General features: G+C 45.2%; 1 protein-coding gene across 3 annotated transcripts in view; it reads left to right on the top strand.

The window, feature by feature from the left end:
• The window catches only part of LOC141072675 (ABC-type organic anion transporter ABCA8-like), a 189,320-nt gene that overhangs the window by 135,337 nt on the left and 28,400 nt on the right, over positions 1–25,583 (top strand). For all 3 annotated transcript variants that reach the window (XM_073559962.1, XM_073559961.1, XM_073559963.1), the window contains 5 exons: positions 19,959–20,125; positions 21,129–21,256; positions 21,462–21,599; positions 23,324–23,434; positions 23,917–24,087. In XM_073559962.1, the coding sequence (XP_073416063.1) occupies positions 19,959–20,125; positions 21,129–21,256; positions 21,462–21,599; positions 23,324–23,434; positions 23,917–24,087 (715 nt within the window). The remainder of the gene's footprint in view (positions 1–19,958; positions 20,126–21,128; positions 21,257–21,461; positions 21,600–23,323; positions 23,435–23,916; positions 24,088–25,583) is intronic.

Here is a 25,583-nt window from a genome sequence, read left to right as displayed (position 1 = left end):
TTCCCTGTATTTTGTCCCAACTCTCTCCCTGTAGTCCTGTGATGTATGTTTGTTCCCTCCTTCATTCTCCATTTTGTGATCGTCCCTCCATCTGTATGCATCTTCTTACATGTCCTCTGAAGAATATTCCTTTTTACCTGCTGCTTTCATCATAATACAAGAATTTCAGTTAAAGCATCCCTCTTTTCCTGGAGTCTTCTTACATGAGATCGTGGCTGAGTTAAGCTGTCTGATTAATCGGTATGAACGTGAGTACAGGTCGATACGGAAGGGGCCCAGAAAGAGAGGTCTATCCAGGCACCATACATTCTACATATCCATGAGTCAGAACAGTAAAAAGGAATAACCTGCCTTCAGAGACAGTAACTCAAGGTCTGTGCTGAATCTCAGTGGAAAAGGACATTTTCCAGATAGACTGTAACCCAGTTCCAGCCAGACCCCAGCGTGCATAGAAGCCACACTGCAGCTGCTCCAGCATTAGATACAAAGTATCAACTCTGTGCAGAGTCTGTGTATTTCCTGTTGCTGAACAGTGAGAAGTATAACCTCCATCATCCACTCTTCCTGCCTGCAATCTAATCATGTCTGAAGCAAGGAATACAATGTCCCTACCAGACTTACAAGCACAGGAAAGAGACCCAGACCCCCATCCACCATCTAGCGAAAGGGGAAAACGTACAGTCAAACCCACATGGAAAGTCATGGAGAATTTAGAGACTGCAAAATGTGAATTATATAGTGATGTGTCTTCAGTATGGAAGAAAGTGCTGAGTCATATAGACACTGCATCAAGGCCTGCTTCTCATGAGTTACCACCAGAGGGAGTCCTAGAACAATTATGCACAGCATACCAAATGTATATGGAGAAGAGTGACCAATATATTATTCTCCTGAAGAAACTGAATCTCCCAGAGACTTTAAACGAATTGCAAGGTTTCCAGCAGCTTAATTCTGAAAGAGACTGCACTGTACGTGACATTAAAGCCAAGATAGAGGCTAGAATCGCACGAACACCAGATGCATCAACTCGCACATCCAAATCGTGTAAGCACTCAAAACGTTCATCTAGGTCAAGTTCATCAAAATATTCTACTCTTACTGAGCAGCTTATAAGAGCACGTGCTAAGGCTGAAACTACTAAGGTACAAGCTGCCTTTGCACAAAAGAGAGCAGAAATGGATGCAGCTGCTGCACAAAAGAGAGCAGAAATGGATGCTGAAGCGGCACGCATGGAAGCTCTAGAGAAGGAATGTGAGCATGCAACAGCCATGGCAGAATTAAAGGTACTCGAGCAGGCTATCAGTGGGAGTCAAAGAGACAGCGTCAGTTTGTGTGAAATGGAGGCAGAAGACCCTATTGAACGCACAAGAGACTACGTGCTAAGCCAAGATGGTGAACCGCAGATCATCACCAACACTCCTGATGGTGTTGACGCTTCTCTAGAGTACCAGGATGCCGATCCACTTACAGAATCCTGCATTCAAGGTCAGTACAATGCTCCCAAACTTGAACTTCCTTCATATTCCAGTATGTGCCAAAACCCTGCATCTCACCAAAATCCACAGGCTAATACCTACATGCAACCCAATATGCCGGCAGGTCATTATACCCTCGACAACCGCACAGTGCCACCTCCGCAGGTAGCAGAAACTATACCCACCAAACCAGTTGCTGGACTAAATGCATATGCCACTCCATACTTCCCCATGCTTCAAGGCCAAGACGTCTCCACCCCTATGTACAACACCGCTCAGCCTACAATTGTGCATCCTAAGTCAGAAAGAACAGACATGTCCGACTTCGCAAGGTACATGATTCGCCGTGAACTTACTAAAACCGGTCTCACAAGGTTCGACGACCAACCTGAAAATTACAGAGGTTGGAAAAGTGCCTTTAGAACCGTAACTAGTGACCTCGGCATCACTGCTGCGGAAGAGCTGGACCTGCTGATCAGATGGTTAGGACCACAATCCACAGAGCGTGTCAAGAGACTCAGGTCTGTACATATCAGTAATCCAACGGCTGGTCTCATGGCTGCATGGGAAAGACTAGAGAGAAACTTTGGCAGTCCAGAAGCCATAGAGGATGCACTGTTCAAGCGACTACAGAGTTTTCGAAAGATATCTAGCAAGGACAGTTCAAAGTTCCTAGAGCTCAGTGACCTGCTGTTAGAGCTCCAGCTGGCCAAGGCAGACACCCACCTACCTGGCCTTAGCTACCTGGACACTGCTCGTGGAGTAAACCCCATTATCTCCAAGCTACCATACAATGTACAAAAGAAGTGGACTACAATAGGGTCAAAATACAAGAAAGACCATCAAGTGTCATTTCCTCCGTTCTCCTACTTCTGTGAGTTTATAAAAGACATTGCAGAGCGTAAGAACGACCCAAGCTTTTCCTACGGAGAATCCAGTGGCCCAGCTTCACCTCCCTCTAAATACGTGAGCACACACTCGAATGACAGAAACCGCAGGAGTCCAGTTTCAGTGAAGAAGACGGATATTCTTCCCTTACCAACATCAGCCCCAGGCAAGAGCAACAAGGGTGAAAAGATAGAGAACCCAAATTGTGAGTGTCCCATCCACAAGAAGCCACAGCCCTTAAAAAAGTGCATCGGCTTCAGGAAGAAACCGCTCCAAAAACGCAAGGAACTTCTAAAGAAGTTCGGGGTATGCTACAGATGTTGTGCTTCTACTGAACACCTTACTAAAGACTGTAAAACTACAATTAAGTGTATGGAGTGTGACAGTGAGGATCACGTACAAGCACTCCACCCATACCGTCCTGACTCTACACGTACTCCTTCCCCCACCACGAGCCATGGCGGGGATGACGCAGATCAAACTGCAAGTCATACCACAATATCTTCTTCATGCACAGAAGTCTGCGGAGAAGGTCTCTGGGACAAGTCCTGTGCGAAGATTTGCCTGGTGAACGTATATCCCAACGGTCACCCAGAGAAAGCCGCGAAGGTGTACGTCCTCTTGGATGATCAGAGCAACCGATCACTTGCAAGGTCAGAACTCTTTGATATGTTTAACTTAAAGGGAAATGCTTACCCTTACACCTTAGGTACCTGCAGCGGTGTTACAGAGGTCTCTGGGAGAAGGGCCAGTGGTCTTATAGCGACATCCCTCGACAACACCGTGGAGATACCCTTACCCACACTTGTCGAGTGCAACCAGATTCCATCCAATCGAGAAGAGATCCCAACGCCAGAGGCTGCTCTTCATCACCCACATCTCAAGGGGATAGCAAACAAGATACCAGCCCTCAACAACAGCGCAGATATCCTGATTCTGCTTGGCAGAGACATTCTCCGGCTGCACAAGGTACGTCAGCAAATTAACGGACCACACGACGCACCATATGCCCAACGCTTTGATCTAGGCTGGGTAATTATAGGCGATGTTTGCATACACAAGATGAAGAGACCTAATAACATCTCCTCTTACAAAACACACATCTTGCCAAATGGTCGCAGCACTCATTTTCAGCCATGCCCACATCATTACTGGGTGAAAGAGAAAGTGAGCAACACCAAGAGGCAACAGGAATCCTTCAACAACATGAACATGCTCCAACCCTGGGACGAAAACCTCGGGTCAACAGTGTTCGATTCCACAAGTGAAGACAACAAGTTAGCACCCACAAGGGAAGATAAAGAATTCATAAAGGTTATGGACAAAGAATTTGTTCAAGATGACTCCAACAGTTGGGTAGCTCCTTTACCCTTTCGTTTCCCAAGAGCGAGGTTGCCAAACAACCTGCAGCAAGCAACTGCAAGGTTCTCATCCTTAAAACGTACCCTAAAGAGGAAACTAGAGATGGAGAAGCATTTCATTGACTTTATGCAGAACATCTTTGACAAAGATCATGCTGAACCTGCTCCACCACTGAAGGAAGGAGAAGAATGTTGGTACCTTCCATCCTTTGGTGTCTATCATCCTCGCAAGCCTAACCAGATCAGAGTGGTGTTTGACTCCAGTGCTCAGTATGAAGGCCTCTCTCTCAACAACCTGCTACTAACTGGACCCAACCTGAACAACAGCCTCCTTAGAGTATTGATCCGCTTCAGACAAGAACCTGTTGCTATAATGGCCGACATCCAGCAGATGTTTCATTGCTTCATCATGAAGGAAGACAGCAGAAACTATCTTAGGTTCCTATGGCACAAAGACAACAATGTCAACAATCAAGTCATAGACTACCGGATGAAGGTCCATGTCTTCGGCAACAGTCCTTCACCTGCTGTGGCGATCTACGGACTGAGACGGACAGCCCAGGAAGGTGAGAGAGAGTACGGATCCGATGCTCGTCAATTCGTAGAGAAGAACCTCTACGTAGACGACGGGCTCAAGTCCTTGCCCACAAGTGAAGAGGCAATTGACCTACTCTCCAGGACACAGGAAATGCTATCCACATCAAACCTCAGTCTCCACAAGATCATCTCTAACAGTCAAGAGGTAATGAGCGCGTTTCCATCTGAGGACCATGCCACGAACCTAAAGGACCTCAACCTAGGTTCTGATGTTCCTCCCACACAGCGCAGCCTTGGTCTACTGTGGGATATCAAACAGGACACCTTCACCTTCCAAGTGTCGCCCTGTGGCAAACCCTTTACCAAACGAGGAGTCCTATCTGTCACAAACAGCATCTACGATCCTCTCGGGTTTGTAGCATCCATCACTATTCAAAGCAAGATACTGTTAAGACAGCTCACGGCCGAGAACACTGATTGGGACACCCCACTTCTGACTCAGAAACAGCAAAGGTGGGAGACATGGAAGAAGTCCTTGAAGTTCTTAGAGCAACTCCAATTCCCACGTTGTTATTCTCCAATGATTCTTACCCCAGCTACACTTCTTACACAGAAGATTGGAGCTGCTACAGTTCCTCCCGGGAATTTCGATAACAAGGACATTTACAAACGTCAGTGGAAGCAAGTACAACACATAGCTAATGTGTTTTGGCACCGTTGGAAGACCGAACACTTGCACCTGCTTCAAAACCGTCACAAATGGCAGACACCCAGTCCCAATCTCCAAGAAGGAGACCTTGTCCTCTTAAAAGACAAAGAGGCACATCGTAACGACTGGCCAATGGGTCTTATCACCAAGGTCATGCCCAGCGAGGACGGAAAGACTCGTAAGACAGAAGTTAAGGTGACAAAAGGGGGCTCTACCCGAACCTTCCTCCGTCCGGTCACCGATCTCGTGCTGCTACTGCCAAAGGAGGACGTCACATGAACTGAACATTGCTCCTGGACGTTGCTCACGGCGGGGAGCATTCCTACTCATTCCCCAGTTTTATTGAACATTGACATTTTCCATTGGATTGAACTTTGAACATTGCCATTGGATTGCTGGGTTGGTGGAAGAGTTGGCATGTTTGCGGCTTCCCCAATCCGAAGACGGGTTTAATAGACTTGGACTTATCTTCCGGTGTGATCTACGGGTCAACAACAACGAGTTGGACTTTAAAAATGTTTATTATTGCATGCATGTTTTTCTTTTCTCTTGTTTTTCAGGTTCAAACGACTTCGAAGAATTAAGGACATCGTGAAATCCAAGGATTTCAGAAGGGGAGTGTCATGTCCCACGACTTGGGAAATCATTTAATATTTGCATTGCTTGTGTTGTATCCTTGTTGCTAGGCAGAAGTTTGCCTTTCCCTGTATTTTGTCCCAACTCTCTCCCTGTAGTCCTGTGATGTATGTTTGTTCCCTCCTTCATTCTCCATTTTGTGATCGTCCCTCCATCTGTATGCATCTTCTTACATGTCCTCTGAAGAATATTCCTTTTTACCTGCTGCTTTCATCATAATACAAGAATTTCAGTTAAAGCATCCCTCTTTTCCTGGAGTCTTCTTACATGAGATCGTGGCTGAGTTAAGCTGTCTGATTAATCGGTATGAACGTGAGTACAGGTCGATACGGAAGGGGCCCAGAAAGAAAGGTCTATCCAGGCACTATACGTTCTACATATCCATGAGTCAGAATAGGAACTTTAGTTACATGTGGCCATCCAGGACGTCGGTTGAAAGGGTTATTGGGGTGCGTCCAAATTTAGAGCAGGCCTTGCATTCACTTCATGGGCAAACATTATGGGAGTACCAAATGAATGCTGGGAACTTTGGTTTCATGTGGACATTGTGAGGCAGTGACCCCTGTTACAGCTAGCGGGCGCTGTGTGTGCTCCTCAGGATACGCATGGAGGCGTAACTGTGATGGTGAGACAGTGACCGGCATTATTGTAAATGGCCGGTATGTGTCGCAGAGGAGATCCTCTGCTGTAAGCCCGAAATGCTGTTCTGAGACTTGTAGTTCCACAAGTCTTTGTTTTGTTTACTAGAGGGCTTACATGGTTAGTCTGAGAGCTAGGCGGGACTGACTAAACACACTCCGCCCACCTATGGGGGTGGTTACAGCTACATAATGTGACCAGGGTTTGGGTCACATGGTCATTGTTCTAAGGTCCTGAAAGGTCTATGTGTTGGAAGGTCCCAGGAGGGGACAGACTTCCTGAAGAGCACAGGGTGAGACCATGGACTAGCAGAGTCTGTGACGGCACTGCGTTGGGAAGCTACTGTCCGTCTGAGGGTCTGGAACTGTCAGGTGGCCTGGTGAGCATGGCATTGTCCGGGACGGTGATCCCAGTTTGGCAGCTTCCCTGGGAGCCAGGACTGACAGGAGGTCAATGTGTGGAGCAGGATCTCCAGGAAGGTAACTCCAGGAAAGAGGGTTATAATAACGGCAGAGAAGTATCTGCTGTTGGAACAGACTGTCGGTGTTATTATGTTCCGTTGATATATGTAATGAACTGTTCGCTTTGTGGTCACCCATGGTAACAGGACGAAGTGAGAAGTCCGACGTGTTTAGTGACTGCGAGTTAAGCCGTGAACTGTGAACTGCTATGCACTATGTGTTAGGTCTGTGAAGTATAACATGGCCTACGGTGCGGTTTATGATGCCTAAATAAACCAAGTAAACCATTTTGTGAGAAAAATGTGCCTGTGTGCCTTCATCCCATTGCCAAGTGAGTGTCCCCCAACACATGCAGTAAGCACTGTCTTACAACATCCAGGATGTCATTTGAAAAGGTTATTGGGGTGCGTCTAAATTTGGAGAAGGTCTTTCATTCACTTCATGGCCAAATTTTATGGGAGTACCAAATGACTAATCATGGGAACTTTGTTTTCATGTGGCCATCCAGTATGTCGGTTCAAAGGAATATTGGGGTGCATGTAACATTGGGACAGGGCAGGCCTTGCATTCAATGTATAGGCAAACATTTTGGGAGTACAAAATAAATAATGGGAACTTTGGTTGCATGTGGCCATCCAGGATGTCGGTTCAAAGGGTTATTGGGGTGCGTCCAAATTTGGAGCAAGCCTTGCATTCACTTCATGGGCAAACATTATGGGAGTAACAAATGACTAATAATGGGAACTTTGGTTTTATGTGGGCATCCAGGACGTCTGTTCAATGGGTTATTGGGGTGCGTCCAAATTTTGGGCAGCCCTGCCACTCGCTGCTGTTACGCTCACAGGGCGTGAAGATGTATAGTGGACTCACTAGACTACTGATGGTGCAGTGGTAGCTGTATACCTGATACACAAAAGACAGGGGAATGAGCTTCAAAAAACCAAGGATGTTTATTAAAGGAAGCAAACAAATGGAAAAGGTGCCTGAGGGAAGAAACCTCTGGACCATGACACAGAACCACATAGTGGAGCAGCGAGCAAGGTGTACCCCTATACAGGGATTCCCACGTCGCAACACCAGGTGACCTTAATGCCGCGATACCTGAACCAGAGGGAAGACCCATACAGACCGTATAGAGGAGGTGGCAAGAATCCCAAATGTTCTATGTAATCTCAGAAAGGCTGATCTAGCCGGCAATGATATTTGGATGGTCCCAGAGGAGAGCCTTGGTCAGTCTGGGGTAGAAACCGGAGTGTCCAGAAGGATCCAGGAGAGGGAACTGCCAGCAGAGGATTCTGAGGAGACAGAGGTATTAGAATAATGCAAACAACAGCCTTCAGTACGCAGACCACAGCAGACTGTGACCCGAGTGGGAGGCAGAGATTCCACAGAATGAACACATTGTTCAGACACCTATATCAAGGGGAGGATGCCTTTTATGCACAGAACATCACAGCACAGACAGCCCTAATAGAGAACAGGTGCCCTGCTGTTTTAAGTATGTGCAGGAAGCGGGGCGCGCCTCCTAAGAGCATAACCAGGAGACCTGTTAAGAGGATGCATGGTCTTAGCAGAGAAAGGAGACGCTGATTGTCTGGAGCCATGGACAGGGTGAGTAGTACCAGTGGCACTGCGAGATGGGCGCTGGTCTCCCTGCGCAGCAGAGACCGGGCCTGCGGCTCAGGGCATGACAACTGCACACACAATAACAGTATAACAGATCACTATTTAATAATGGGAGCAACAAAGCATAGCTGGCTGATGGCTCTCTAAGAATAGTGAGGTCCGACTTCTGCCGCTATAAAAATATTCTTTGTGACTTTCAGAGTCCCTCCTTCATAAATGAAACAGGATGTGTCTGATGATGTGTCACACACCACATGGCCAGATAAGGTTGTGAAATGATAAAATGACATTTCCCAGTGAATGCATTTCTCTTGGATTAAAGCAATGCTGAAGTTGAAAACACATCAAAAACGCTACATGTGAACATTGCCCAAGTGGTGGAGGAACATTTTTGTTTTGGGTTATTAATTTTGCCTTATATACCGGGTGAGTCATAAAGGACGGACGTTTTTAAACTAATCATAAAATCGTTAAATATTTATTAAATATAAATGTATTCACAGATTTGGTTACGTATACTAATAGCATTTGACAAATTCAAGTGTGGAAAACAACATCTGCCATGTGGTGGCCATTATCAGTGATGCATTTCCAAAGGCGTTCTTGGAAGTTGGCATCAACACGTTCCAACACAACTCTGTCGATTTGGGCAACTTCCACTCGAATAGCTTCCTTCAGTTCTTGTAATGATCGAGGCTTAAGCTTGTATACACGTGATTTGAGGTGACCCCATAAGTAATAATCGCACATGGACAGGTCTGGGGACCTAGGAGGCCAATTAATATCGCCAAACCTGGAAATGATGCGACCAGGGAAGAGAGGGCGAAGAACGTTCATTGTTGCTCCGGCTGTGTGGGCCGTTGCCCCATCTTGTTGAAACCACACACTAGAGATGGGGATATGTTGCCGTCGTAACTCAGGAACAAAGAAGTTATTTATCATGGCGATATAACGTTGTGAGTTCACGGTAACAGTATTGCCATTATCGCCTTCGAAAAAGTACGGACCGATCACGCCATATTTGCCCATAGCGCACCACACCGTTACCTTAGGGCTGTGCAGCGGTACGTGCCGTTCGTGGAGCCCCCGGTGGTCGTTTGTTCATTAGTGTACCTCGTGTACGGAGTGCTTCAACCCAATGTAGGATAGTGTTACGAGCGGGAACAGCTTGATTTCTGTGAATATTGAAATGACGCCGAAACTCACGCTGAACGGCTGTGATACACTCATTATTCTTGACAAAACTGTCGTACGCAAAAACGCGATGTTCTATCGTCCATGGCACCATAGCTTAAACTGAAACTAAAATAAAAACAATGCTTTCACCTCACAAACATAACCCCGCCTCCCGCACATCTCTACCTCCACCTGGTGGTGAGTTATAGCCACTTCAAATACATCCGTCCTTTATGACTCACCCGGTACAAGTCATTACTCTGGAAAGGATGTTCCTTAACATATTTCCCAGGAAAACCCATTTTGTTTTTGTATGTTTTATTGTGTGCCTGTAAAAGTGGCGTACGACTCTGACAACAATGTTTACTGCTGTGACCTGGGAGTCAGAAATGCTTCCAGGGGTCTTCCCCATGATGTTCCCATGTCATTTGAGCACTGTTCCCATCAATTTCTGACATTTTTAGACCCTAAAAAGACCCCTGGGGAGGGTTGCGGCAAAAAATGTTCGGGTTTCCCATAAACTTACATTGGGCTCGTTGCTTGGGTCGATCACCCAAGCATTCCAATTTGCTCGACCCAAACAACGAGTACCCAAGCATTTTAGTGCTCGCCCATCACTAGTAATAATCTCTAAAAGGACTAAGTTAAAGATGGCACATTTCCGTTGCATTTTAGGCAAAAATACTGTATATACAGTATATAATGTCATTTTTATACATTTTAAAAATTACAAAAAAGGAAAATGAACTGATGCAAAAGATTGGACACCCTTGGATATTCGTGTGCTCAGATAACTTTGACCAAGTTTTCAGACCTTAGTTGGCCTGTTGGGGTTATGGCTTGTTCACCATCATCGTTAGGAAAGGCCAGGTGATGCAAATTTCCCAACTTTATAAAAAACAGCCTCCTCTAACCTTGCGTCAAAGGACAGCAGCCATGGGTTCATGTAAGCAGCTGCCTAGCACTCTGCATATGAAAATGGTGGAGGCCCACAAAGCAGGAGTAGGCTATATAGCAAGATAGCAAAGCATTTTCAGGTTGCCATTTTCTCAGTTTGAAATGTATTTAAGAAATGGCAGTTAACAGGAAGAGTGGTGGTCAAAATAAGGTCTTGAAAACCAAGCAAAATTTCAGTCAGGGCTACTAGATTGCTAGATTGGCAAATTGGAACCCTCGCTTGACTGCAAAAGATATTCAGAAAGATTTAGCAGACTCTGGAGTTGTGGTACATTGCGCTACTGTTCAGAGACACCTGCACAAATATTCTCATTGCTCCTATCCTCCATTGGAGGTTTTCGGCTGGAGCTGCGGTGGAGACCTGACATCTTTGTCTGACCCTGGGTTGCTTCATAAGCGCTCCTCTGTGACCCCTTATCACTGACTCTTATTCACCTGTACAAATATGGCTTTCATGGAAGAGTCAGAAGAAAACCTCTCTTACATTTTCACCATGAAATAAAACGTCAGAAGTATGCAAAAGAAGATCTAAACAAGCCTGATGCGTTTTAGAAACAAGTCCTGTGGCCTCATGAGGTTAAAATAGATCTCTTTGGCCACAATGATCAAAGAAAATTCAAAAAAGTTCATTTTTCTCATTAATGTACACTCTGCACCCCATCTTGACTGAAAAAAACAGAAATGAAATGTAGAAATTTTTGGATATTTATTAAAAACGGAAAACTGAAATATCACACGGTCATAAGTGTTCAGACCCTTTGCTCAGTATTGAGTAGAAGCACCTTTTGAGCTAATACAGCCATGAGTCTTCTTGGTAATGATGCAACAAGTTTTTCACACCTGGGTTTGGGGATCCTCTGCCATTATTCCTTGCAGATCCTCTCCAGTTCCGTCAGGTTGGATGGTGAATGTTGGTGGACAGCCGTTTTTGGGTTACTCCAGAAATGCTCAATTGGGTTTAGGTCAGGGCTCTGGCTGGGCCAGTCAAGAATGGTAACAGAGTTGTTCTGAAGCCACTCCTTTGTTATTTTAGTTGTGTGCTTAGGGTCATTGTCTTGTTGGAAAGTGAACCTTTGGCCAAGTCTGAGGTCCAAAGCACTCTGGAAGAGGTTTTCATCCAGGATATCTCTGTACTTGGCCACATTCATGTTTCCTTCAATTGCAACTAGTCATCCTGTCCCTGCAGCTGAAAAACACCCTCACAGCATGATGCTGCCACCACCATGTTTCACTGTTGGGATTGTATTGGGCACGTGATGAGCAGTCAGGGCCGGCGTTATGGGCAGGCAGACCAGGCAGCTGCCTAGGGCCCCTGCTCCTCCAGGGGCCCCCAGCCAGCGGCACATCACACAGCCACTATGGGGCCCCTGTGAGGCAGGAGGGCCCGCCTGCCCCCAGCGCCGACTCCCGCCACCGCACTGAAGGAGGCAGTGATGGGGGAGAGAGCGTCAGCTGACGCTCCCTCTCCCATCATTCCCCGCTCTGCCTCTGACACAGCGGGGGCGCAATGACGTCATCGCGCTCTCACTGTGTGCAGGAGGAGACAGGAGCAGCCAGCAGCGCGGGCATGAGGAGAAGGTGAGGAGTGTTGTTTTGTTTTGTTTTTTAAATCAGTGCGAGTACTAGACTGTGGGGTCACTTTGGGGGGACTATATACCATGCTGGGGGGCGCTATATACCATGCTGGGGGGCTATATACCATGCTGGGAGGGCCATATACCATGCTGGGCTGTATTATACCATGCTGGGGGGACTATATGTATACCATGCTCGGCTGTATCATACCATGCTGGGGGGCTATATACCATGCTCGGCTGTATTATACCATGCTGGGGGGGCTATATACCATGCTGGGCTGTATTATACCAGGCTGGGGGGGGCTATATACAATGCTGGGCTGTATTATACTGTGCTGGGGGCTATATACCATGCTGGGCTGTATTATACCATTCTGGGGGGGGCTATATACCATGCTGGGCTGTATTATACCGTGCTGGGCTGTATTATACCATTCTGGGGGGCTATATACCATGCTGGGCTGTATTATACCATTTTGGGGGGGCTATATACCATGCTGGGCTGTATTACACCATTCTGGGGGGACTATATACCATGCTCGGCTGTATCATACCATGCTGGGGGGGGGCTATATACCATGCTGGGCTGTATTATACCAGGCTGGGGGGGCTATATACAATGCTGGGCTATATTATACCATGCTGGGCTGTATTATACCATTCTGGGGGGCTATATACCATGCAGGGCTGTATTATACCATTCTGGGGGGGCTATATACCATGCAGGGCTGTATTATACCATGCTGGGCGGTATTATACCGTCCTGGGCTGTATTATACCATTTTGGGGGGGCTATATACCATGCTGGGCTGTATTATACCATTCTGTGGGGGGATATATACCATGCTAGGCTGTATTATACCATGCTGGCCTGTATTACACCATTCTGGGGGGTGCTATATACCGTGCTGGGCTGTATCATACCATGCTGGGGGGCTATATGCCATGCTGGGCTGTATTATACCGTGCTGGGCTGTATCATACCGTGCTGGGGGGCTATATGCCATGCCGGGCTGTATTATACCGTGCTGGGCTGTATCATACCGTGCTGAGGGGCTATATACCATGCTGGGCTGTATTATACCATTTTGGGGGGGCTATATACCTTGCTGGGCTGTATTATACCATGCTGGGCTGTATAATACCATTCTGGGGGGCTATATACCATGCTGGGCTGTATTATACCATTTTGGGGGGCTATATACCATGCAGGGCTGTATTATACCATACTGGGCTGTATTATTCCATTCTGGGGTGTTATATACCACGCTGGGCTGTATTATACCATTCTTGGGGGGGCTATATACCATGCTGGGCTGTATTATACCATTCTGGGGGGGCTATATACCACGCTGGGCTGTATTATACCATTCTGGGGGAGGGGGCTATATACCATGCTGGCCTGTATTACACCATTCTGGGGGGGGCTATATACAGTACCATGCTGGGCTGTATTATACCATACTGGGCTGCATTATTCCATTCTGGGGTGCTATATATCATGCTGGGCTGTATTATACCATGCTGGGGGGATATATACCATGCTGGGCTGTATTATACCATACTGGGCTGTATTATTCCATTCTGGGGTGCTATATACCATGCTGGGCTGTATTATACCATGCTGGGCTGTATTATACCATGCTGGGCGGGCTATATTATACAATGCTGGGCTGTATTATACAGCCCAGCATGGTATACAGCCTGTATACCATGGTGGGCTGTATACCATGGTGGGCTGGGCTGTATACTATGCGGTGTGTTATATACCATGTAGGGTACATTTTACACTATATTCTATAGGGGGAGGCTGTGTTAAATAATATGAAGGGCTACATTATATTCTATGGGGAGGTGGGCTGTATTATATTCTATGGGGGACGCTGTATTATAGTTATTATATGAGGTGGGCTACATTGTATTCTATGGAGGGGCTACATTATACTATATAAGGGGCTTCATTATATCCCATGAGGGGGTTGCCATATTCTATGGAGGGGCTGCATTATACTATATGGGGGGTGGGACTGCATTATATACTATGGGGAGTTACATTATATTCTGTGGAGTGGCTGCATTATATTCTATGGGGGTTACATTATATTGTATGGCGGGGCTGCATTATACTCTGTGGGGTGGCTGCATTATACTATATGTGGGCTGCATTATGCTGTATCGAGGACTATGGGGAATACATTATATGAAGAACTATGGGGTGCATTATGCTATGGGAAGTGATTTGTACTACATGGGTGACTATGGCGGTGCATTATACTATATGGAGTGTATTATACGGAGGACTGAGCAGTGTATTTTAATATATGGAGGGCTATGAGGAGTGTAGTATACTATATGGAGGACTGAGCAGTGTATTTTAATATATGGAGAGCTATAAGGAGTGTATTATACTATATGGAGGACTTTGGGGCAGATTATATTATATGGAGGACTATGGGGTGTAAACTGTAGATGTCCTGCTGATAACATGATACTGTATGGTGATCTGTTAGGGTGGTTTCACATTAACGTTGCAGGCCGCTAAGCCCCCCGCTCTCTGCCGCACCTCCTTCGGTAGCTCCGCCTACGGGCGCATGACGCTTTAGCACTGGGGACGCACACGGCCGCCGCTAAGCCCCGCCACCTGCCGCACCTCCTCTGGTAGCTCCGCCTATGTGCGCATGACGCTGCATGCGTCCTGCATCCCCTATCTTTAGCACTGGGGACGCAGGCTGTGCGCAGGTATGTGTTTGGCGGTGCATGCGTCCTTTTGACGGTGCGCCGAGCGCACCAAATTGCAACAGGTTGCGTTTTGCGCTGGCCGGCGCACCGTCAAAAGGACGCATGCGCCGCCAAATGCATATCTGCGCACGGCCTGCGTCCCCAGTGCTAAAGATAGGGGACGCAGGACGCATGCAGCGTCATGCGCCCGTAGGCGGAGCTACCGGAGGAGGCGCGGCAGGTGGCGGGGCTTAGCGGCGGCCGTGTGCAGGCCGATGCTGCGGCCTGAAACGCTAATGTGAAACCACCCTTAGGGTGTGTGCACACGTTGCGGATTAGTCTGCGGCTTTTTCTGCAGAGAATCCATATCTCTTGGCAGAAACTGCAGGGTAAAACACATGCATTTTTTCTGCGGATTCCTAGCATGTGTACAGCGGATTTGATGCAGGTTCTAGTGCGGTTTGGCAGTGTGAATGAGAGAGAGAGAGATTGATTTGTATGTCCCGGAACATACACTGCAGCTGCGGTCCCGCAAAAAAGACGTAACATGCTGCGGAAAATAAACCACAGCAAATCGGCGCGGAATTTTCCGCAGCATGTGCACGGCGGATTTGGTTTTCCATAGGTTTACATTGTACTGTAAACTGCATGGAAACTGCATGGAAACCGCAGCAAAAACCGCAACGTGTGCACACACCCTTAGTGATCGTTCTGTTCCCATCATTCTTTCTCAGATGGTGGAAAGAGGCCGGGAAACAAGCATTGAACAACTTCAATTTTGACGATCATTTAGCGGCCCGAACTCAGTACATGTAAATACAATCGAAATGCTTCTGTGTGATGTGCAGTATGTTAGCATTTGGGGCCCCATTTTAAACTTTGCCTAGGGCCCCACTTTGCCTAAAACCGGCCCTGTGAGCAGCGCCTGGTTTTCTCCACACATACCACTTAGAATTATCACCAAAAAGTTCTATCTTCGTCTCATCAGACCAGAGAATCTTATTTCTCATATTCTGGGTATCCTTCATGTGTTTTTTTTAGCAAACTCTATTTGGGCTTTCATATGTCTTGCACTGAGGAGAGGCTTGCATCGGGCCACTCTGCCATAAAGGCCCGACTAGTCGAGGGTTACAGTGATAGTGTACTTTGTAGAACTTTCTTCCATCTTCCTACTGCATCTGTGGACCTCAGCCACAGTGATCTTGGGGTTCTTCTTTACCTCTCTCACCAAGGCTCTTCTCCCACGATTGCTCAGTTTGACAGGACGTCCAGGTCTAGGAAGACTTGTGGTGGTCTCAAATGTCTTCCATTTAAGGATTATGGAGGCCACTGTGCTCTTTGGAACCTTGAGTACTGCATAAGTCATTTTGTAACCTTGGCCAGATCTGTGCCTTACCACAATTCTGTCTTTGATTTACTTGGCCAGTTCCTTTGACCTCAGGATTCTCATTTCGTCTGACATGCACTGTGAGCTGTGAGGTCTAAGATATCATCACTACTGTTAATCCTCCATTGTGCCATTTGATTATTGCATCGCTGCCACCATCAGAACAGTGAGTGCAGCTCTGGAGTATATTACAGGATGTAACTCAGGATCAGAACAGGATAAATAATGTAATGTATGTACACAGTGACTCCACCCGCAGAATAGTGAGTGCAGCTCTGGAGTATAATACAGGATGTAACTCAGGATCAGTACAGGATAAGTAATGTAATGTATGTACACAGTGACTGCACCAGCAGAATAGTGAGTGCACCTCTGGAGTATAATACAGGATGTAACTCAGGATCAGTACAGGATAAGTAATGTAATGTATGTACACAGTGACTCCACCAGCAGAATAGTGAGTGCAGCTCTGGAGTATAATACAGGATGTAACTCAGGATCATTACAGGATAAGTAATGTATGTACACAGTGACTGCACCAGCAGAATAGTGAGTGCAGCTCTGCAGTATAATACAGGAGGTAACTCAGGATCAGTACAGGATAAGTAATGTAATGTATGTACACAGTGACTCCACCAGCAGAACAGTGAGTGCAGCTCAGGAGTATAATACAGGATGTAACTCAGGATCAGTACAGGATAAGTAATGTATGTACACAGTGACTGCACCAGCAGAATAGTGAGTGCAGCTCTGGAGTATAATACAGGAGGTAACTCAGGATCAGTACAGGATAAGTAATATATGTACACAGTGACTCCACCAGCAGAATAGTGATTGCAGCTCTGTAGTATAATACAGGATGTAACTCAGGATCAGTACAGGATAAGTAATGTATGTACACAGTGACTGCACCAGCAGAATAGTGAGTGCAGCTCTGGGGTATAATACAGGATGTAACTCCGGATCAGTACAGGATAAGTAATGTAATGTATGTACACAGTGACTGCACCAGCAGAATAGTGAGTGCAGCTCAGGACTATAATACAGGATGTAACTCAGGATCAGTACAGGATAAGTAATGTAATGTATGTACACAGTGACTGCACCAGCAGAATAGTGAGTGCAGCTCTGGGGTATAATACAGGATGTAACTCAGGATCAGTACAGGATAAGTAATGTATGTACACAGTGACTGTACCAGCAGACTAGTGAGTGCAGCTCTGGGGTATAATACAGGATGTAACTCAGGATCAGTACAGGATAAGTAATGTAATGTATGTACACAGTGACTGCACCAGCAGAATAGTGAGTGCAGCTCTGGGGTATAATACAGGATGTAACTCAGGATCAGTACAGGATAAGTAATATATGTACACAGTGACTGTACCAGCAGACTAGTGAGTGCAGCTCTGGGGTATAATACAGGATGTAACTCCGGATCAGTACAGGATAAGTAATGTAATGTATGTACACAGTGACTGCACCAGCAGAATAGTGAGTGCAGCTCAGGAGTATAATACAGGATGTAACTCAGGATCAGTACAGGATAAGTAATGTAATGTATGTACACAGTGACTGCACCAGCAGAATAGTGAGTGCAGCTCTGGAGTATAATACAGGATGTAACTCAGGATCAGTACAGGATAAGTAATGTAATGTATGTACACAGTGACTGCATCAGCAGAATAGTGAGTGCAGCTCTGGAGTATAATACAGGATGTAACTCAGGATCAGTACAGGATAAGTACTGTAATGTATGTACACAGTGATTGCACCAGCAGAATAGTGAGTGCAGCTCTGGAGTATAATACAGGATGTAACTCAGAATCAGTACAGGATAAGTAATGTAATGTATGTACACAGTGACTCCACCAGCAGAATAGTGAGTGCAGCTCTGGAGTATAATACAGGATGTAACTCAGGCTCATTACAGGATAAGTAATGTATGTACACAGTGACTGCACCAGCAGAATAGTGAGTGCAGATCTGGAGTATAATACAGGAGGTAACTCAGGATCAGTACAGGATAAGTAATGTATGTACACAGTGACTCCACCAGCAGAATAGTGATTGCAGCTCTGTAGTATAATACAGGATGTAACTCAGGATCAGTACAGGATAAGTAATGTATGTACACAGTGACTGCACCAGCAGAATAGTGAGTGCAGCTCTGGGGTATAATACAGGAGGTAACTCCGGATCAGTACAGGATAAGTAATGTAATGTACGTACACAGTGACTGCACCAGCAGAATAGTGAGTGCAGCTCTGGGGTATAATACAGGATGTAACTCCGGATCAGTACAGGATAAGTAATGTAATGTATGTACACAGTGACTGCACCAGCAGAATAGTGAGTGCAGCTCTGGGGTATAATACAGGATGTAACTCAGGATCAGTACAGGATAAGTAATGTATGTACACAGTGACTGCACCAGCAGAATAGTGAGTGCAGCTCTGGAGTATAATACAGGATGTAACTCAGGATCAGTACAGGATAAGTAATGTAATGTATGTACACAGTGACTGCATCAGCAGAATAGTGAGTGCAGCTCTGGAGTATAATACAGGATGTAACTCAGGATCAGTACAGGATAAGTACTGTAATGTATGTACACAGTGATTGCACCAGCAGAATAGTGAGTGCAGCTCTGGAGTATAATACAGGATGTAACTCAGAATCAGTACAGGATAAGTAATGTAATGTATGTACACAGTGACTCCACCAGCAGAATAGTGAGTGCAGCTCTGGAGTATAATACAGGATGTAACTCAGGCTCATTACAGGATAAGTAATGTATGTACACAGTGACTGCACCAGCAGAATAGTGAGTGCAGATCTGGAGTATAATACAGGAGGTAACTCAGGATCAGTACAGGATAAGTAATGTATGTACACAGTGACTCCACCAGCAGAATAGTGATTGCAGCTCTGTAGTATAATACAGGATGTAACTCAGGATCAGTACAGGATAAGTAATGTATGTACACAGTGACTGCACCAGCAGAATAGTGAGTGCAGCTCTGGGGTATAATACAGGAGGTAACTCCGGATCAGTACAGGATAAGTAATGTAATGTACGTACACAGTGACTGCACCAGCAGAATAGTGAGTGCAGCTCTGGGGTATAATACAGGATGTAACTCCGGATCAGTACAGGATAAGTAATGTAATGTATGTACACAGTGACTGCACCAGCAGAATAGTGAGTGCAGCTCTGGGGTATAATACAGGATGTAACTCAGGATCAGTACAGGATAAGTAATGTATGTACACAGTGACTGTACCAGCAGACTAGTGAGTGCAGCTCTGGGGTATAATACAGGATGTAACTCAGGATCAGTACAGGATAAGTAATGTAATGTATGTACACAGTGACTGCACCAGCAGAATAGTGAGTGCAGCTCTGGGGTATAATACAGGATGTAACTAAGGATCAGTACAGGATAAGTAATGTATGTACACAGTGACTGTACCAGCAGACTAGTGAGTGCAGCTCTGGGGTATAATACAGGATGTAACTCAGGATCAGTACAGAATAAGTAATGTAATGTATGTACACAGTGACTGCACCAGCAGAATAGTGAGTGCAGCTCTGGAGTATAATACAGGATGTAACTCAGGATCAGTACAGGATAAGTAATGTAATGTATGTACACAGTGACTGCACCAGCAGAATAGTGAGTGCAGCTCTGGAATATAATACAGGATGCAATTCTGGATCAGTACAGGATTTGTAATGTTATCTATGTAAAGGCAACACAGCTATACCGTATGCACAATTTATGTTATTTCTTTCCTTATTTTTCAGATTACTGATCTTGGTCTTGTTTATGCTACCACTGATTTCTATAAGAATATTTATTGCCATTTTTCCTATGATATATTCATTGGAACTTTCCCCCAATCTGTACTTCTCAAGACCAGGAGATCGATACCATGGATACTACACCAGCCTCTTGATTCATAATGACACAGGTATCTGGTTGAGAAGATGTGATGTTGTGGGTTGCAATAATCACCTAGGCAGGTTAACGATACTATTTTTTGTTCTTTACGTCCATGGTCTTACAGTAATTTCGGGTAGATGGTCACAATACAAAGTCCCCAGTCCACAAGATCCCAACCTGGGATCGGTAGTCCCACTGACACAGTACCAGGTGATACCCACTGTCTCCCAACTTTTGGTATCTCCCTCTAGTATAGTCTGCAGTCACAGCCTATGTTCCTCCAGATGATGGATATCATGACCGTAGCACGTGTATCCCTCTCCAGCCAGCAACAACAGTCTTTCAGATAGTTTCTCAAATCCAGACAACAGATCCCACAACCATACCTTGAATATACATGTGGCTTATTGTTCTCCCTCTCCTGGGATCAGCCCCCTGGATGGGCAGAAGTGTTCACACCCTCCCCCTTAAATATCAGCTTTTAGCACAAAAATGAAGCGTGTTCGAGAAGGTCAGTCTGCAGCCTGTCCGCAGGACTGTGCACTAGGGATGCCCTCTGCAGAGAGGAACAAAAACACACATACCCCAACGAGATGCAAGATAGAAATGCTAATGTAGGCCTTATGTATACATGAGATCCAGCCCATAAGTCCTCCTCTGCTTACTGTCAATGAATGGAAACACCGACTCTGAACACTCTCCAAGAGAAATCCTTGCACCCCAAACTGACGAGCAAGCAAGTCATCTCATACTGGTTTTCATTCAAAATAAAATATTACAAGCTGATCTGCAATATGTCCCACACTGGGGTTGTTATCAGCTTGTCTATACCCCTGATCTAATTTGGAGATATTTTGCAGCTGGTGTTGCTGATTTTCCATGTTGGAGGCAGTGGAAGCCTCTATGGTTGTCATTCAGCGTTATCAGACACATACATACCTTTAGGGCAGTTGAATAGGATTTTCTATAACTTGCTAAAATGATATTTAATTTGACTATATAGGATTTCTTCTTTCCTGTCACCCTACCAGGCTCTCCTATTGAAGACTTTGTCATGGCCATACAAGCACAAGACATTGTGGTTGATGTGGTGGATGGCAAATATGACCCAAGCACTGAAACATACCGAGGAGCCATTGAGGTTTCTACTGGAGAAAAGGTCATTCATCGTTCTTGCGTTGCCCATGGGTGATTTCTTATCAGTATGGTAATAAAAGGGTCACTGCATGCATTGAATCTAATGGCAGCGGTACATATTTGCAGGCAATAAGCGCCCCTAGTGGCAGCTTTTTATGGTCTGCATTTTGCGATGTGATGTATGATCTCTTACATTTATGTTGCATTAATTTTGTTTATTATTGTAGGGCTATAGCTTTCAAATAATTGGAAACACAAAAGTGATAAACATCTTACCCGTCCTTGTGAACATCATCAGTAATGCTTTTCTCAAGTTGTCGAAGTCTGGAAACCTCATCCATGTGTGGAACAACCCCATATTAAAGGTACGTCACTGGTGAAAAGTGAAGTAGAGGTGATATTATCTGTCTCTGCGAATTGCTGGGATAATAGTCATGAAGAAAAACTGAAATATCACATGGCCATAAGTATTCTGACCCTTTGCTCAGAATTGAGTAGAAGCACGCTTTTGAGCTAGTACAGCCATGAGTCGTCTTGGGAATGATGCAACAAGTTTCTCACACCTGGATTTGGGGATCCTCTGCCATTCTTCCTTGTTCTGAAGCCACTCCTTTGTTATTTTAGCTGTGTGCTTAGGGTCATTGTCTTGTTGGAAAGTGAACCTTTGGCCAAGTCTGAGGTCCAAAGCACTCTGGAAGAGGTTTTCATCCAGGATATCTCTGTACTTGGCCACATTCATGTTTCCTTCAATTGCAACTAGTCATCCTGTCCCTGCAGCTGAAAAACACCCTCACAGCATGATGCTGCCACCACGTTTCACTGTTGGGATTGTATTGGGCACGTGATGAGCAGTGCCTGGTTTTCTCCACACATACCACTTAGAATTATCACCAAAAAGTTCTATCTTCGTCTCATCAGACCAGAGAATCTTATTTCTCATATTCTGGGTATCCTTCATGTGTTTTTTTTAGCAAACTCTATTTGGGCTTTCATATGTCTTGCACTGAGGAGAGGCTTCCATTGGGCCACTCTGCCATACAGGCCCGACTGGTGGAGGGCTGCAGTGATAGTTGACTTTGTGGAACTTTCTCTCATCTCCCTACTGCATCTGTGGAGCTCAGTCACAGTGATCTTTGGGGTTCTTCTTTACCTCTCTCACCAAGGCTCTTCTCCCATGATTGCTCAGTTTGGCTGGACAGCCAGGTCTAGGAAGACTTCTGGTGGTCCAAAACTTCTTCCATTTAAGGATTATGGAGGACACTGTGCTCTTAGGAACCTTGAGTACTGCAGAAATTCTTTTGTAACCTTGGCCAGATCTGTGCCTTGCCACAGTTCTGTCTCTGAGCTCCTTGGCCCCAGTTCCTTTGACCTCATGATTCTCATTTGGTCTGATATGCACTGTGAGCTGTGAGGTCTTATATAGACAGGTGTGTGCCTTTACAAATCAAATCAAGTCCTATCAGTTTAATTAAACACAGCTGGACTCCAGTGAAGGAGTAGAACCATCTCAAGGAGGATCACAAGGAAATGGACAGCATGTGACTTAAACATGAGTGTCTGCGCAAAGGGTCTGAATACTTATGACCATGTGATATCTCAGTTTTTCTTTTTTAATAAATTTTCAAAAATATCTACATTTCTGTTTTTTTTTTCAGTCATGATGGGGTGCAGAGTGTACATTAATGAGAAAAAAATGAACTTTTTTGAATTTACCAAATGGCTGCAATGAAACAAAGAGTGAAAAATTTAAAGGGGTCTGAATACTTTCCATACCATCTGTATGTTCGGACCCATGCATCTCCATGGTAATAGACTTCAAACAAACTGTGTAGTCTGGTCATACTGTCTTCCATATGTCCCTTACTGCTGCTTTTCCATTATTAAATACATAATCGGAAAACCCAGGGCAGAGAGACATCACTTATCACTGCAGCGTCCGACTAAACATAGGTTTGTTTGCAGTCTGTTACTATGGAGACATTTTTTATTAGGACTATTGCTTTTTTTAATGTACATGTTTTGCCACAAGAAAAAAGGCAATGAAAGCAGATATAGTTACTTACTATTCTTTATCTTCTAACTTTTTTAGACTGATGTAAAAGATTTAAAAGTTGTCTATATGTTACAACTTGTAAGCTACGCCCTGTTCACCGCCAGTCTCTCCCCACACTTTGCCATGAGCAGCATCAGTGACAATAAGGTAAGTAAGGTGGCCAATGCCAGGCACCTACCGGCACAACCTATATTTAAAGAGTATACATTGTTTAAATTTTTATTTCATAAATCAATAATACACATGAAAATAACTTTGTCCTCCTGGACTGATCTTTTACTCTCAGTTCACAGATAAAATCTATTTTCCCATTATTGAGATTGTAGATGACAGTTGATGCTCATAAGATTCTATGAAGGGGAAGAGCTATAGGTCAACACAGACATTCTGCTGCAAGTTCCATAGAACTTTATGAGCACCAACTGTCATTTACTATTTGAGCAATGAGAAAATCTGTTTTCACTGAAGACACATATTACCTGTGAATTGAGAATGAAAGATCAGTCCAGGAGGAAAAGAAGCAGATTTATCTTATTAAACTGACTCATGAAAACAACATTAAAATCATGGTTACTCTTTAAGTCCAGTGAAAACCCATGGGCCTAACCATGTGATTTTTACTTTCTTAGATTAAAGCTCGATGTCAGCTACGGTTGTCAGGCCTCTTCTCTTCAGCCTACTGGATCGGACAAGGATTAGTGGACATCACCTTCTACTGCCTCCTGCTTTACCTGTTGACGGCATTATTTTTTGCTTTTGATCACTACTTTGTCATGTCGTTTGGGAAGGTCGTGTTTCTGGTGAGTATTCGAAGGATTGTCACTAGAATGGATCATTTAATTTTTACATTTTTGCTATCGGCTAATCTGGCCTTCAGCAACATAATCCAGAGCTCCATTAACATTTCGCTAGTTTCTGGCTTAAATTGTAAAACATCAATCATGCCGCGCAGACACACCTCCTACATAAAAATTCCGTTGTTTTTTTTTTAGAAAAGTAAAAGTAGCAAGGATGACAGAAAAGGAGGGGAAAAAATTCTTGCACAAGTAACGCAAAATATGCAACTTTGTAACGCCAGAAAACTGGTGCAGACTCCTTCATAAATGTCTCCCACTGTCTAAAGACTTAAAGGGGTTGTCCGGGCATTTCACATAATCTCAGTGCATATCTGGGCTGCCGAATGATGACAATAAGTAATTTACCTTCTGTCACCAGTTTGCAGGGTTTTCTAGATATCAGTGTCTGGCTTCTGAGCAGAACGTCCAAGAGGGGGGGGTTCTGGCATTGAAATGAAAACTGGTCATTTCCTCCTCACTAGAGTTTCACTTTCCATAGATCACTGTTCAGTGTGTGTCTGGGGGAGGAGCAGCTGGGTGGTTCTGCTCTCTGCACTGAGGCTGCTAGAGGGGGAGGATTTGTTACTGTGTGAGGAGGGCTTGTTCATGTGGTCGGGGAGGGCCTGTTGCTATGGAGGGTGGGGTTGTTGCTATAGAGGGCAGGTTTTTAGTAGAGTAGGAGGAAACGACCAGTTCTCATTTCAATGCCAGAACACCCCCCCCTTGGATGTTCTGATCAGAAGCAAGAGACTGATATCTAGAAAACCCTGCAAACTGGTGACAGAAGGTAAATTACTTAGCCCAGATATGCACTGAGATTATGTGAAAAGCCCGGACAACCCCTTTAAGAGTTATTGTCATGGTGTTACACATGTGTATCGTTGACCCACTTTGCCTAACGCCAGGTTTGCCCAGAAGGAGCGTGACTTCGCTAGAGCTCCTCGAGGTGAAGTTAGGCTCGTGCTGCAGGCAGCCGCCAGGTGCCACTCCTGGGCAGTCCGCGGGAATGCAGCTGCTGACCCCAGGGGTCAGGATAGCAGTCATGTACAAAGACTCGGAGTCACTGACACCCAGGATTTGGACACTGGTATAACAGTCTGGCCAACAAGGAATACTGGGATAGGTTCACATTCAGACAACACGGGTTTCTGACACTAGTTCAGGTACTGCTGGAGCGGCTTTAGGTTCAGGATCAGGAAACTCAGCTGCTTTTTTCTTGCCATAATACAAATTCTAACAGTCTATTCAGTAGGACTATCAGCTGTGTATCCACCAGACTTCTGCACAACACAACTGATGGTCCCAACCCCATTTATAAGGCAAGAAATCCCACTTATCAAACCTGACAGGGCACACCTGTGAAGTGAAAACCATTTCCGGTGACTACCTCTTGAAGCTCATCAAGAGAATGCCAAGAGCGTGCAAAGCAGTAATCAAAGCAAAAGGTGGCTACTTTGAAG

Source organism: Dendrobates tinctorius, unplaced genomic scaffold, assembly GCF_039654945.1.
Source record: "Dendrobates tinctorius isolate UK_male_01 unplaced genomic scaffold, ASM3965494v1 ptg000014l, whole genome shotgun sequence".
NCBI classification, from domain to species: Eukaryota; Metazoa; Chordata; class Amphibia; order Anura; family Dendrobatidae; genus Dendrobates; species Dendrobates tinctorius.
The sequence above is the reverse complement of the archived record's forward strand: the minus strand, read 5'-3'. Positions and strand labels throughout refer to the sequence as shown.